At 51.5% G+C, this 13717-nt stretch overlaps 1 protein-coding gene across 1 annotated transcript in view; it reads right to left on the bottom strand.

The window, feature by feature from the left end:
• XKR6 (XK related 6) overlaps nt 1–6768 on the bottom strand; it is a 153185-nt gene extending 146417 nt beyond the window's left edge. The window contains exon 1 of the mRNA XM_033145157.1: nt 5966–6768. Within this exon, the coding sequence (XP_033001048.1) occupies nt 5966–6768 (803 nt within the window). The remainder of the gene's footprint in view (nt 1–5965) is intronic.
• Nucleotides 6769–13717: the final 6949 nt, after the last annotated feature.

Raw genomic sequence — 13717 nt, 5'->3', positions numbered from 1 at the left:
AGTGCAACACAACAAAAAAAAGAGGTTCTGGTACTGCGTACCCTTGACTTCCTCCAGAAAAAAGGCTCTGCTCGCAGCTGTGACGATATTTAAGTCTTCTAAGACTTTCCTTGATGACATTTCACTTGTTGGAGTGAAACAAACCATAACCCCCAATTTGGACACCCAGGCACAGATTTTTGCATTGACCAGTAAACTGTTACCCATAGTTTACAGTGACGTGCATCATTCACGTGTCATGGCAAACCATAGTTTACCATGCATACTCATGTACTGGACTCTTTGCTTTTCACTTCTACCACATTGGGGGAGAACAGACCACATTCCCTTGCTTAGCATTATGTTTGAACCAGGGAATGTGGCTTGTTGGAGTGAAACAAACCATGACCCCCAATTTGGACACCCAGGCACAGATTTTTGCATTGACCAGTAAACTGTTACCCATAGTTTACAGTGACGTGCATCATTCACGTGTCATGGCAAACCATAGTTTACCATGCATACTCATGTACTGGACTCTTTGCTTTTCACTTCTACCACATTGGGGGAGAACAGACCACATTCCCTTGCTTAGCATTATGTTTGAACCAGGGAATGTGGCTTGTTGGAGTGAAACAAACCATGACCCCCAATTTGGACACCCAGGCACAGATTTTTGCATTGACCAGTAAACTGTTACCCATAGTTTACAGTGACGTGCAAACTGCCCCCCCTGCCTATTCCCTATTCACAGTGAGAGATCCCTAGATCGTTCTGTAAGAGCAACCTTAAGATTGCAACCACATAAGCTCCGGACACCAGAAAAAAATTTCTACTATCACACAATGATTTTCGCAATAGGGTCAATGCCTCTATAGAGCATGTTAGACAATTCAGTTCATATATTTATAATGTCACCCTCCCTACAAAAGAACCCATGCGTTGTTTGTAGATCCATCCCTACGCAAGTATTATGAATAAGCATGCATGCGCTTGAGTTTGCAAATGTAAGAGCCAACGAAGCTCCCTTGAACTGAGTCAGCCCCTTTGTCTTTCAAGCTCAATACTGCCAGCACTGACTGGCAGCATTTCTCCGAGGCTTCAGGGCAGGGGACATTCCCAGCCATGGCTGGAAATTGAACTGAGGACCTTCTGCGTGTGAAGCAAGTGCCATACCAGTGAGCTAGCGTCCCTCTCCGTTCGCCACAATCACCACGAAAGGTAAGCAAGCTTGATACTGATTCGTTTGCAATAACTGAGTCAGTCCCCGGTCTCTCTCTCTCCCCCCAGCAAACCTCTCCAAATGCAAACGTTTCACCAGTCCAATATGCAAAGATTTTAGCCGCTGGCAAAGGCAGCTTTAAACAGTGTCTGTGCGGATTAGCCACACCACGGCATCCAGGAGTAATTCAAATGACGGTCATAACAGCCAGTGAGGAGGCATTACAAAAAAAAGTAAGAATATACAAAATGACAACCACGAAAGCTTGACGGTGGTTACCTCTACGCATTTGTTCAACAGATATGACGGCTGTCCGGGATTCCAAACAGAGCTTCCTCTGCTAATCCATAGCGAAAGATCCAACGTACGCCGGTTTTCACCCGCATCCCTCGTTCCAGATAGCAAAGTTTGGAGGAAAACCTTTCTTGGTGTGTTCGACTTGGTTGCAACGAATATTCAGAGCCTCTGAGATCAGCGCAATAGCGCACAGTGTGGCCCCGTGTCGTGAATCCAGGGGTGCCATCAGATCCCCAGGATCTCACCAGCACCATTTGTTCCAACGTGGCACAGGATTTTGGGGAGGGCGGGTGGGGAAAGGAGGTGGAATCGGGATCAGCCCTCTCCTTACACACCACCAAGCACTCACACATTTGCCTCCCCAAAAATGAGACCCACAACATGCCAGACACGTGTTTTACTCCAGCGGCTACTGAGGACTGGCGCATGTGGTTGGTGCTTGGGTACATCACAGAAACGAACTTGGCACACATCCATTTTTCTCGTGGCACAAGCAAAGCACAAATCTCTTGGGGAATGTGTGTGTGTGTGGGGGGGGAACCTTCTTGCTTTCCCCTAAACACACTAGCATGGAAAAAATAAGGCCATGAAAAAGGGATTTCCTCTGCAAGAAGAGGTGTGCATGACATTTCGGGAAAGCAAGAAAATCTATGCTGCTGTGATGCTTGTTTTCAGCGTTGTGTTTTTCCCAGGGTTGCAATTTCACACAACCTACAAACACACAAGCGGGTGCCTTCCTTCCTTCATTACCCCCCCTCCAAATGATCTTTGCTGTGCAATCTCCATCCCCCCTCCCTTGGATGTTACCCCCCCACACACACACACACCAGCACCAACCTGCCTTCTCCCTACCCTCTCAAAGAGGCTGCCTCCATCTTAAATCGGTTCAAAGCAAATCCAGAGAATTCTGCCGGGGCTGTCTTAGCCCTTCCAATTAATCTGTACATCACTCAGCATCAAACCATTGCTGGGCATCAACCATCTCCCCACTCCCCTCCCCACTTCAACCAGTTCAAATTGTTAAAATCTAACCCTCCACCCTCCTTATTTCACCCTATATATATATATCTGGCAGTCATTAAACGAACACATCGGTTAACCCTCCATTTCATTTCCTTCTCCTAAACTCCTCCTGTTTATTTATATTTTTGACATCTTCATCACACACACACACACACACACACACACACAAAATGATTACAAGGAAGAGAGCTCAGTTTGTTCCACTTGCTAATTTCATGCGCACACATGTGGAGGGGCAGGCACCCACGTACGCACATAGGCACATCTCTAAGGCGAGAGGCTTCCTAACCATTTCATCTCTCAAACTTTATTCTACCCTCTCCGATTCGGATTACGTAAGCCCAGAGTCTCTCCAGAACGCCTCATGCGCTCAGATTTCCGCACAAAAAAACTTGAGACGAAAAGATCATTCGCTTCGGCATCTTGCTATGACCACCTCCTTTTAATTTCAATTTGCAAAACCCCGAGGGTTCGACATGTGCACGTAAGACGCATGGCCACATTTGCGGAAACAAGAAGGTGCTGAGCAAGCCTGGGTGGGTGCACCGAAAAAGGCCTTCATTGCAGGCCCCCCCCCGACAATTTCTTCTCCATCTTCTCCCTGCAAAGCTTTCCCATCTTAGCAAAGGTCTCTCCAGGACACCCTCTGCATCTTTTCCCACAGTTCCTCTCTAAAAAAAAAAAACCGAAGCCAGCCCTACCCTAGAGCTCCCCCTCTGTCCAGCAGCAGCATCGACTGTCCTCCTCGTTACTCCAGGTTTCACGTAGCCATACCATGTGGGTGGAATTTGGGGAGGAGGGAGGGAGGTGTAAGGACAGGGAGGGGGAGGAGGGAGTCTAGCTCCACATTCACAAATCACACGTGAGCGCTGTCTAACAGGGAAGACCCGTGGCCACCCTCCAGTGTGAGATGAGAGGTACAGGTGTTCAGATTGGGGCATCGGTACTTTCTCTGGGATATTGCTGTTTGGGTCTTCTCTTGAATAGCTGGCCCTAAAGGCCCTCATTGCTCTGTGTGCATAGCAGGTAGAGAGAGAGAGAGAGAGAGAGAGAGAGAGAGAGAGAGCCCTTCTGGGCCTATATATAATGTTTCATTTGGGAGGTAAACCACCCATTGGTGCCTGCAACTCTGAATTCCACTGCCCCCTTAAAGATGCCTCTATCTCTCCACTATGTGCATGTCTTAGGGAGGGAGCCATCACTCCCAGCCCCCATTTGCCCTACTTTCTGCTCACACTTGCATGTGCAGAGAATTTATCTGGACATCTCAAATCATTTAAGCCCATCCTGGAGGACACATTCTCCTCCTCTGCGATGGCTCTCTCTCTCTCTCTCTCTCTCTCTCCTCTCTCTCTGGTACAAATGCATTTAAATATTCTCCGCCACACGCAGACACCATAAGGAAATTCAGTTTCCTAGCCCCAGAAAAATATGGGGTAAGGTACTTTCCTTTTTGCACCCCACAGCTGTTCCTTATTCAAGGGTAGAGCCCCCTCTGTCCAATGGGGCATCCTTCCCAAGGGAGCGTGTGCCGGGTTACAACCTTGGTGCCTTCCAAATGGAGGAGGGCTGAAGGGAGAAGGTACCCCCCTCCCACTTCTCCCAGGCCACGGGTCCTCAACTGGTGGGTCAGGACCTACAACTAGGTTGCAGCCTGACCTGCAGTTCACCACAACAGGAGCATTAGCACCACGTGAATCTTCTTACACACAGAGAGAGAGAGCTGGCTCCATAAATGCATGTTTGGGTTCAAGGTATGGCCAGGGTCCAAAAAAAGGCCTCTTCCAGGAAATGCTTACAAAACTTCTACCATCCCAGGATGCATCTAGGGTGAGATGTCTTTCACCTCTTATGATGGCTTTAAGGCATGCTTTTCTAAAGCATTTCATCCCACAAGGTGACAAGGTTCTCAGGCCTTGCAGATGCTGTTGGACTCCAACCCCCATCAGCCCCTTCTAGCATGATGACCAATGGTCCAGGTGTGTGTGTGATGGGAATTGTAGTACAGCAGTAGTGTAGAGGACCAGTGGCTGGCCTTCCTATCCTTCAACTTCCTATCCTCTCCATCTCCAAGCCTTGGAGAATGCCAAATTCTCCACCCCACAATTATGTTGGTGGGGCAGTCCTCCCTATGTCCACCTGTACAAAATGATACCCTTTCTCTCCAGACTAGATCTAAAGACACTTGGCCAGATGTCTTCTTCAGGTGACCTGCTTTGTGGCGATGCCCTTGAGCCTGCCAATTGTCCCAGAATATAACCTCTCCTCTGTGCCAGTATCCAAGGGCAACTTATACCCATGGGTCCTCTCTTATGGGGTGACCTCAGTCTTTGGGAGGGGGGGAAATCCCTCCTCACCCCAATATCCATGAAACTTATATAGCAGTGTGCAATTACCTTCCTTCTTTAAATATCCCAACTGCACTAGCGCAATCTGGGAGGTGAGTATTGCTGCTTTTTGGGGTGGGGGTGGGGATGGGGATTAAGTTTGGGAATAGGTATTGACTAGGTGTGGATTGAAAGTACCCCCTTTTCCTGCTACACCCAATTATATACTGTGTGTGCTTCCTTTGCAAAAAAAAAAGGTGGGGGAGGGGAGAGGGCTCCAGGTACATGTTTACTCTAACCTGTTCATCTGTTTATTCTGGTATCCTATTTCCTCATAGTGAATACAGGAAATATTCTGAAAGAGGGTTAAGCCAGTATCCTTTACCACAGTGAATGCTAAGACTAGCTCACCCAAATTCTGGAGGCTGGCCTCCCATTGCTCCAGAAGCTCTTGAATCAGAAGATGTGATCACCTTTCCCTACCTGTGTTTCAGGAAGGGGGGGGCAGGCATACATCCCCAGTCTCTCTCATGACTCCAGCAGATGCATGTAGAGACAGGAGGGGGAGTGCACATATCTCTCCCCCCCCACAGGCCTGGGTCTTCCTTCTCTCTAGGAATAAGCTCATGAAACAGTCCTACTCAAGCTTCTGCAGGGAAATCACCTTGCTCCACCTGTCACCTGTCTGCCTTCCTCCTTTCCCTTACCCTCCAGGTGCAAAAAGGAAGGAGGGGGGTCACCCTTTCCTGGGGTGCAAAGTGGGGTAGGGCCTCCCTCTTGCCTCCCCCACCACTGTCCCTCATGCCCTTCTGAGAAGTGGTGAGGGTCACTCTCCTGACCATCTACTTGGAAGGGGGGGGATCTTGCTCCCTTCTTCAAAAGCCCTCATTGGGGGGGGGGGGAATAGAACACCTTTACCTGAGTGCATCCAATAACCCTTTGAGGTCATCCTTCCTCCACCTGCCATTTGGAGGCTGGCCTTGTCCAACCTGCCTCCATGTACATACATACATATATTTGGGAGGGGGATATACGACAGAAGCCTAACCAGCCTTCTCTCCCACCCACCTGCAGAGAGCCCCCCACCCTACCCCACCCGCCCCGCCAGCCCGCTTACCTCCAGACCTGTCCCATCTGCAGCAGGTGAATGACGGACTGCCAAATCCAGACGGAGAGCCTGCAGAGGCGCTGAGCTCCGGGCGTGCCCCCGGCGCCGTGGTAGTGGCGATGCCCGGCGCGGCGGCCGGCCCCGACGGATCCCATCATGGGAGGCCCTCGGCTGGTGAGGCCCTGCACGGCGCCCAGGCCTCCTCCGGTGTAGTCCTGCACGAACCATCGGAAGCTGAGGATCTGCACCAGCACGGAGGGAAGCAGCACGAAGGCCAGCGTCAGGCCGCACCACAGGTAGTCGCGGCGGCCGTAGTGGTCGAGGGCGAGCCAGAGGTCGGTGCCCACGTCGCCCACCAGCACCAAGAGAGCGAGCACGATCCACAGGCAGTCCAGCCACGGCCGCTCCACCGCCAGCCCCGCCGCCGACGGCCCGTCGCCGCCTCCGCCGCCGCTTCCTCCTCCGCCACCTCCGGCCCCCGGCGCCAGCGGGTCGGTGGCTCCGGCCCCCGACCCGCTTCCTCCGGCCCCCCGGCCCAGCAGGCTGCGCAGGCAGGCGCTCCGGCAGCCCCAGTAGCACGACGACGTGTTGCAGCAGTGGCAGATGTGCATGGAGCTGCTCCCGCCGGCCTCGTCGTCCGAGCTCCCGCCGCCGCCGCCTCCGCCACCACCGCAGCCCCCCTGGCCCGCGGCGGCGGCAGCGGCGGCGGCGGCCCCCCCGGCCAGGTGGTGATGATGGTGGTGGTGGTGATGGTGGTGGTCGTCTAGGTTGTGCAGCTGCGAGAAGCCGCTGCCGTCCGACTTGGCCGCCATCACCTCCGCCGCCGGGCCCCCCCGCCGCCTCCGCCGCCTCCTCCACCGCCGCCGCCGCCACCGGGCTCCCCCGCTGCTGCCCGGGCCGGCAGCCCGGCTCCCTCCGCCGCCGCCGCCGCCTGCCCGGCCGCCTGCCTCCCCTCCCTCCTCCTCCTCCTCCTCCTTCCCCGGCCGCCTCCTCCTCCTCCTTCTCCTCCTCCCCGCCGCTTCCTTCCTGCCGCCCCTCCCTCCCGCCTCCCGGGCCCCCTCCGGCCACAGGGCTCGGGATGCCCTCCCCGCCGCCACCGCCGCCACCCACGGCCGCCTCCTCCGCCGCCGCCGCCCTCCTCCTCCTGCTTTCCCCTCCGCTTCCGGGGGAGGAGGGGGGAGGCGCTACAGACCGGCCGGGCCCCCCATCTCCCCTCCCCACTGCCCGCCTGCTCGCGCTCGCCGCCTCCTCCTCTGCTCAGACCCGCAAGCAGCAGCCGCCGCCACCGCCGCCGCCGCCGCACAGGAAGGGGCTGGCAGGCAGGCAGGCTGGCTGGCTAGGGGACCCCTAGTGCCAGCGCTGGGGAAGAGCCGCCAGGCGCTCAGCCGAGGAGGAGGAGGAGGAGGAGGAGGAAGGCGACCACCGGACACACCGGCTAGCACGTCCGCCACGGCCGAGAAGAAGCCCCTAGGCCCGCCCGCCCAGGCCGCTTTGGCTGCTTTGCAGCCCCCGCCACGCGCGCCTCTGTGTCCCTCGCCTGGTCCATCCCGGGAGAGGCGGCCCCTGCGACGCCGCGCTAGGCGCCCCCCTGGCCCGGAGAGGCCTCCCGCGGTGCGGGTGGATGGCTGGGGGTGGAGATGTGTGCTTCCGGGCGCCCTCCGCAAGGGGGCGAGGGGCGCCCTCCGGGATGCGCGCAGCCTACACCGGCTGCTTCCTTATGCCTGCCTCTCTACCTGCGGAGCGTAAGGCCTGCTCTGGAGGCGCCTTCTCCAAGGAGACACCCCCCGCTCCAGGTTTCTTCCTTTGGAACGTGGATGTGACCCAACTCCTAAGCGGTTGAGGGGGGGGGGGTCTTCTTCCTGCACACATCCCCCTGGCTATGCCAACAGCCCCGATGATGCCCTGCTGCAAGCAGGAGCACTGGATATTTCCCACGCCATCCCCCCCCCCCTGAGTTATTTCAGAACATAAGGAAAGCCGGTCTCCATCATAGCACGGTTCCTTTCCGTTCCGTTCTGTTCCTCCATGCCAGCTTTCCTAAGAACATCACAAGAGCCCCATGGGGCTGGATCCGGTCCAAGGCCCACCTAGCCCAGCAGCCTGTGCTGACTTTATTCGTCTGGGTACCTTTTGCAAAAGCACAGGTGCAAAGAATGCGCTAGATCACTTCCTCCTCTGTTTCCTCCTCCCAGCTCTGGAACATCCCCAGTGCTAAATTATATAATCTGCTTTGCATGCAGAAACTCCCAAATTTAATCCCCAATGGTATCTCCACGTAGGGGCTAGAAGAGACTCCTTGCCTGAAACCCTGGAAAGCTGATACCAGTCAGTGTAGACATTACTGGGCTAGATGGACCCAAGGTTCTGACTGGGTATAAAGCAGCTACCTGTTTTCCAGGTTCCTGTTATTATTATTATTTTAAAAATACCTTAGTCATTTTGGGGGAAATCAGAACTTTGTTAGTCTTCTTTACATTCCACACTCCTCCCCCCTTTTTTATTCCTTTTTATTTTTATTTATTTCTGTGGTGGGCACTGTAATCTTCTTCTCAGTGTTCAGGGCCTCCAAAGGTCTTACTCTGACCCAGAGCAGCCCACCTTTTTCGTAAACTTAACTTTAGCATACATCCCAGTGGTTTGGAGTAGTGAATAAGTGTCTCTTGTTCTCTGACTGTTCCAAGCACATCTGCTCAAAGGCATTCACATCTTTTTAAATTATTCCACTCCTCTAAAACAAAATTGGTTTTCTGCTCCGACCACTAACTGCACCCCTCATGGCAGCAACCAGACCAACCCACTGGTTGTTGAATTGGAAGCCCCACATTCCTGAACCCACCCACCCCCAACAACAACAACAACAACAACAACAACAACAAAAACTCTCTATAGAACCTAATAAGTTTCTACAGCTCTCTCTTTTTTTTATCTCCATTTATTCAGATATAATAGGGACCCAGGTGGCGCTGTGGTCTAAACCACTGAGCCTCTTGGGCTTGCTGATCAGAAGGTCAGCAGTTCGAATCCCCGCGACGGGGTGAGCTCCCGTTGCTCGGTCCCAGCTCCTGCCCACCTAGCAGTTCGAAAGCATGTCAAAGTGCAAGTAGATAAATAGGGACCGCTCCAGCGGGAAGGTAAACGGCGTTTCCGTGCGCTGCCCTGGTTCGCCAGAAGCAGCTTTGTCATGCTGGCCACATGACCCGGAAGCTGTCTACGGACAAACGCCGGCTCCCTCGGCCTATAGAACGAGATGAGCGCCGCAACCCCAGAGTCGGACACGACTGGACCTGATGGTCAGGGGTCCGTTTACCTTTTTATTCAGATATATCCGACAGGGGGTTGGCCTGATCTGTTAATGTTCTCGTTATGTTCTTATATTTCTCAGTCCGTAGAGCATGAGACTCGGACCAGTTCAAGATCAGAGAGCTGGACTCAATGTCTTCACAGTATCTCTTAGCTCAAGAGGCTTCTGAATTCCCAGAGCGGTTTGCTACCCTTTGACGGGCATTTATTTCTCTTGATCGCTGTCCGTGGTGCTGAAGTATTGCTTGCCTTAGTGCTTGGCCTGCGCTGCCTGCTAGTTTGCTGGCTGCTGTCTATCCTTGTGGCGCCGTCTGCGAAGAACTTTGGGGGAGGAGCCCAGGCCCCTCTCAGCAGGATGAGCAGGAGGACCTCCAAGCGCAGCTGAGAAGGCTTACATTTAGAAATAAGTGAAATAATACACACTGCCATTCAAAGAGGGAGCACCTTTGCACATTAGGAAGTAAGCAAAGCAATATGTGTTGCTATTCAGTTCCATCCATGGAGTTTTCAACATGGATATCAACAACAACCTCAGATATGCTGATGATACTACCTTGATGGCAGAAAGTGAGGAGGAATTAAAGAACCTTTAAATGAGGGTGAAAGGGGAGAGCGCAAAATATGGTCTGAAGCTCAACATCAAAAAAACTAAGATCATGGCCACTGGTCCCATCACCTCCTGGCAAATAGAAGGGGAAGAAATGGAGGCAGTGAGAGATTTTACTTTCTTGGGTTCCATGATCACTGCGGATGGTGACAGCAGTCATGAAATTAAAAGACGCCTCCTTGGGAGAAAGGCAATGACAAACCTAGACAGCATCTTAAAAAGCAGAGACGTCACCTTGCCAGCAAAGGTCTGTATAGTTAAAGCTATGGTTTTCCTAGTAGCGATGTATGGAAGTGAGAGCTGGACCATAAAGAAGGCTGATCGCCGAAGAATTGATGCTTTTGAATTCTGGTGCTGGAGGAGACTCTTGAGAGTCCCATGGACTGCAAGAAGATCAAACCTCTCCATTCTGAAGGAAATCAGCCCTGACTCCTGAGTGCTCACTGGAAGGACAGATCCTGAAGCTGAGGCTCTAATACTTTGGCCACCTCATGAGAAGAGAAGACTCACTGGAAAAGACCCTGATGTTGGGGAAAATGGAGGGCACAAGGAGAAGGGGATGACATAGGAGGAGATGGTTGGACAGTGTTCTCAAAGGTACCAACATGCTCTGACCAAACTGCGGGAGGCAGTGGAAGACAGGAGTGCCTGGTGTGCTCTGGTCCATGGGGTCACGAAGAGTCGGACATGACTAAACGACTAAACAACAACAAATTCTGTTCCATGTCCAAATTAATGGACCTAAGTCAGCCTGGATAACTCAGTTGGTTAGAGCATAGTGCTGATAATGCCAAGATTGAAAGTTCGATCCCCGTTTGGGACAGCTGCACATTCCTGTATTGCAGGGGATTGGACTAGATCAGGCATGGCAAAACTTGGCCCTCCAGCTGTTTTGGGACTACATTTCCCATCATCCCTGACCACTGGTCCTGTTAGCTAGGTGTGATGGGAGTTGTAGTCTCAAAACAGCTGGAGGGCCATGTTTGGCCATGCCTGGACTAGATGATCCCACAGGGTCCCTTTCAACTCTACAATTCTAAGTCGTACCTTTTCCTCCCTATGGAAGGAATTCAGCAACACACTCTTCTGATTGTTCTTTCAACGTAAGCATTCTTTCAACTGCTTGCCAGGTGGACCAATCCTCCCTCCTCTCTCCCTCCACTTACTGTCTGGGGTTTTCCTTGAATATCCAGGGTGAATTTGGAGGAAGTGGGGGGTGGGGTTGCACAGGGGGGTGGGGATCCCCCTGCACTAGCAGGGACCTTTGTGCTAGCTTCTGCTTGTTGAATCTGGGTGAGCATATTTTGTATTTTTCCCCTTGGTACTGCATGTACCTGTATTCCTCAATGTGCACCACACTGGTATTCTTTTATGATTAAGCCCGATTATTTATTGTGTTTATGCCCCACCTTTTCCTCCAAGGAGCTCCAGGTGGTGTCCGTGGTTCTCCCCCTCCTCATTTAATCTTCATAACAGCCTCGCAAGGTCTTCCAGTGAGTTTGATGGCCAGGTGGTGTATACAACATGTGTATTAATTAATAACAATAAAATAAGCAACCTACCCTCCTGCCTCATTGTGGGTGAAAAAAACCAGAGGGCATCTCTTCGGCTGCCCACCAATCTAACAGATCAGTTTCTCCTCTCCCAGCAAAATCTCTCACTAGATGTCTTTCCACATTTAAGCTCTGACTCAGATTCAATGCTACTGAATGGAGGGGGGGGGAGAGAAGACATTTGAAGTCAAGGCTAGTGAGGGAACAATGCCAAACACAGAGACTGTGCTTGAGAGCTGTAGTATCCAAACTGAAAAGAACAGTGGCCTTTTACAAATGGTTCGTGGGGAGTTCAAAAGTTGTGTGAAGTTCCGATGCAGCCGACTGCTCTTGAAATACTCAACTTCTCATACTTCCAGCTGTCATCCTGGAGGATGGAAGTCAAAACCAAGGCAAATAATTTCGGTATTGGCTGGGCAGGCTCTTTCTGATGAGTGCGCCGTGGGCAGCCGTGTCAGAGGTGACTGTATCCGTAAAATCTTCTGAAATAGGTCCAGCTGGAGTGGAAGCTGCCTGACTCCCAAGTTAGGGAAGGCAAGGACATGTGAACCAGTTTGGTGCAATGGTTAGTGTGTCCAACTCGTACCTGGGAGACCAGGGTTCAAATCCTCCATGAAGCTCACCAGGTGACTTTGGGATCAGCCACAGTTTCTCAGCTTAACCTACCTCACAGGGTTGTTGGGAGGATAAAAATGGGAATGAGGAGAACCACAAATATCATCTTGTGAGGAGGGGAGGTGGGATTTGACCTATGTTGTTGTTGTTCAGTCGTGTCCGACTCTTCGTGACCCCATGGACCAGAGCACGCCAGGCACCCCTATCCTCCACTGCCTCCAGCAGTTTGGCCAAACTCATGCCAGTCGCTTTGAGAACACTGTCCAACCATCTCATCCTCTGTCGTCCCCTTCTCCTTGTGCCCTCCATCTTTCCCAACATCAGGGTCTTTTCCAGGGAGTCTTCTCTTGAGGTGGCCAAAGTACTGGAGCCTCAGCTTCAGGATCTGCCCTTCCAGTGAGCACTCAGGGCTGATTTCTTTAAGAATGGATAGGTTTGATCTTCTTGCAGTCCATGGGACTCTCAAGAGTCTCCTCCAGCACCATAATTCAAAAGCATCAATTCTTCGGCGATCAGCCTTCTTGATGGTCCAGCTCTCACTTCCGTAAATTACTACTGGGAAAGCCATAGCTTTAACTATATGGACCTTTGTCGGCAAGGTGATGTCTCTGCTTTTTAAGATGCTGTCTAGGTTTGTCATTGCTTTCCTCCCAAGAAGCAGGAATCTTTTAATTTTGTGACTGCTGTCACCATCTGCAGTGATCATGGAGCCCAAGAAAGTAACATCTCTCACTGCCTCCATTTCTTCCCCTTCTATCTGCCAGAAGGTGATGGGACCAGTGGCCATGATCTTAGTTTTTTGATATTTTTGATATAAAACCCTATAAAAGGCTATCAGAAAGACTGTATCTCCCATACAGAACTGTATTGGTCTGAGATCTTCAGGGGAGGCCCTCCTCTCAGTCCCGCCACCCTCACAGGCACAGTTGGTAGAGACATGGGAGATGGCCTTCTTGGTGGTGACCCCTAGACTTTGGAACTCCCTCCCTAGAGAAGCTAGCCTCGCTCCTTCATTGCTGTCTTTCTACAAGCACCTGGAGACAGTTTTATTCCATCAGGCATTTGGGAACTGAATGGATTTTTTGGGGGGGGGGTCGGTTAGGAAATGGCTTTTAATAGGGTTGTGCTGTTTTTATTACATGCCTGTTTTTGTCTTGTCTTAATTCTATTAGTGTTTAATTACTTTGTAATGATGATCTTATATATGTTTTTAGCTTTTTCTATTTTATCCGCATTCTTTCAGTTTGTTTAAGCTACCTTGAGCACTGGTTTGGGGAAAGGGGCAGGGTATAAATTGATATATTAATAGTAACTGCAACAATAAAACAAACAACTGATAAGAGATTTTTAAAATGTGGGCTGGTGTGCGGAAAGCAGATCTCACTCCCTCTTCCCTCTTTTTCTCTCTTTCATTGACCCCCCCCCCCCCTGAACATGGGTTCACCCAATGGGATTGATTCAAAGGAGATTCAGGGCAGATAGAATAATACTATATTAATCTACAACATTTTCTGCAACAAGATGTTTGGTGATGGCCAGTAGCTTAAATGGTTTAGAAAGGGGATTAGGCAAAGATGCAGGGGGAGAAATTATCAGTGGATACTTCCCATGATTTTTATGTGATAGACCCACATTCTAAAATGTTTTTTTTTTAATCTGCCCAACGTATTTCTGATATTATGCTGT

The sequence above is a fragment of the Lacerta agilis genome, chromosome 3, assembly GCF_009819535.1.
Source record: "Lacerta agilis isolate rLacAgi1 chromosome 3, rLacAgi1.pri, whole genome shotgun sequence".
Classification (NCBI taxonomy): domain Eukaryota; kingdom Metazoa; phylum Chordata; class Lepidosauria; order Squamata; family Lacertidae; genus Lacerta; species Lacerta agilis.
This window is presented reverse-complemented; position numbering and strand designations above follow the sequence as displayed.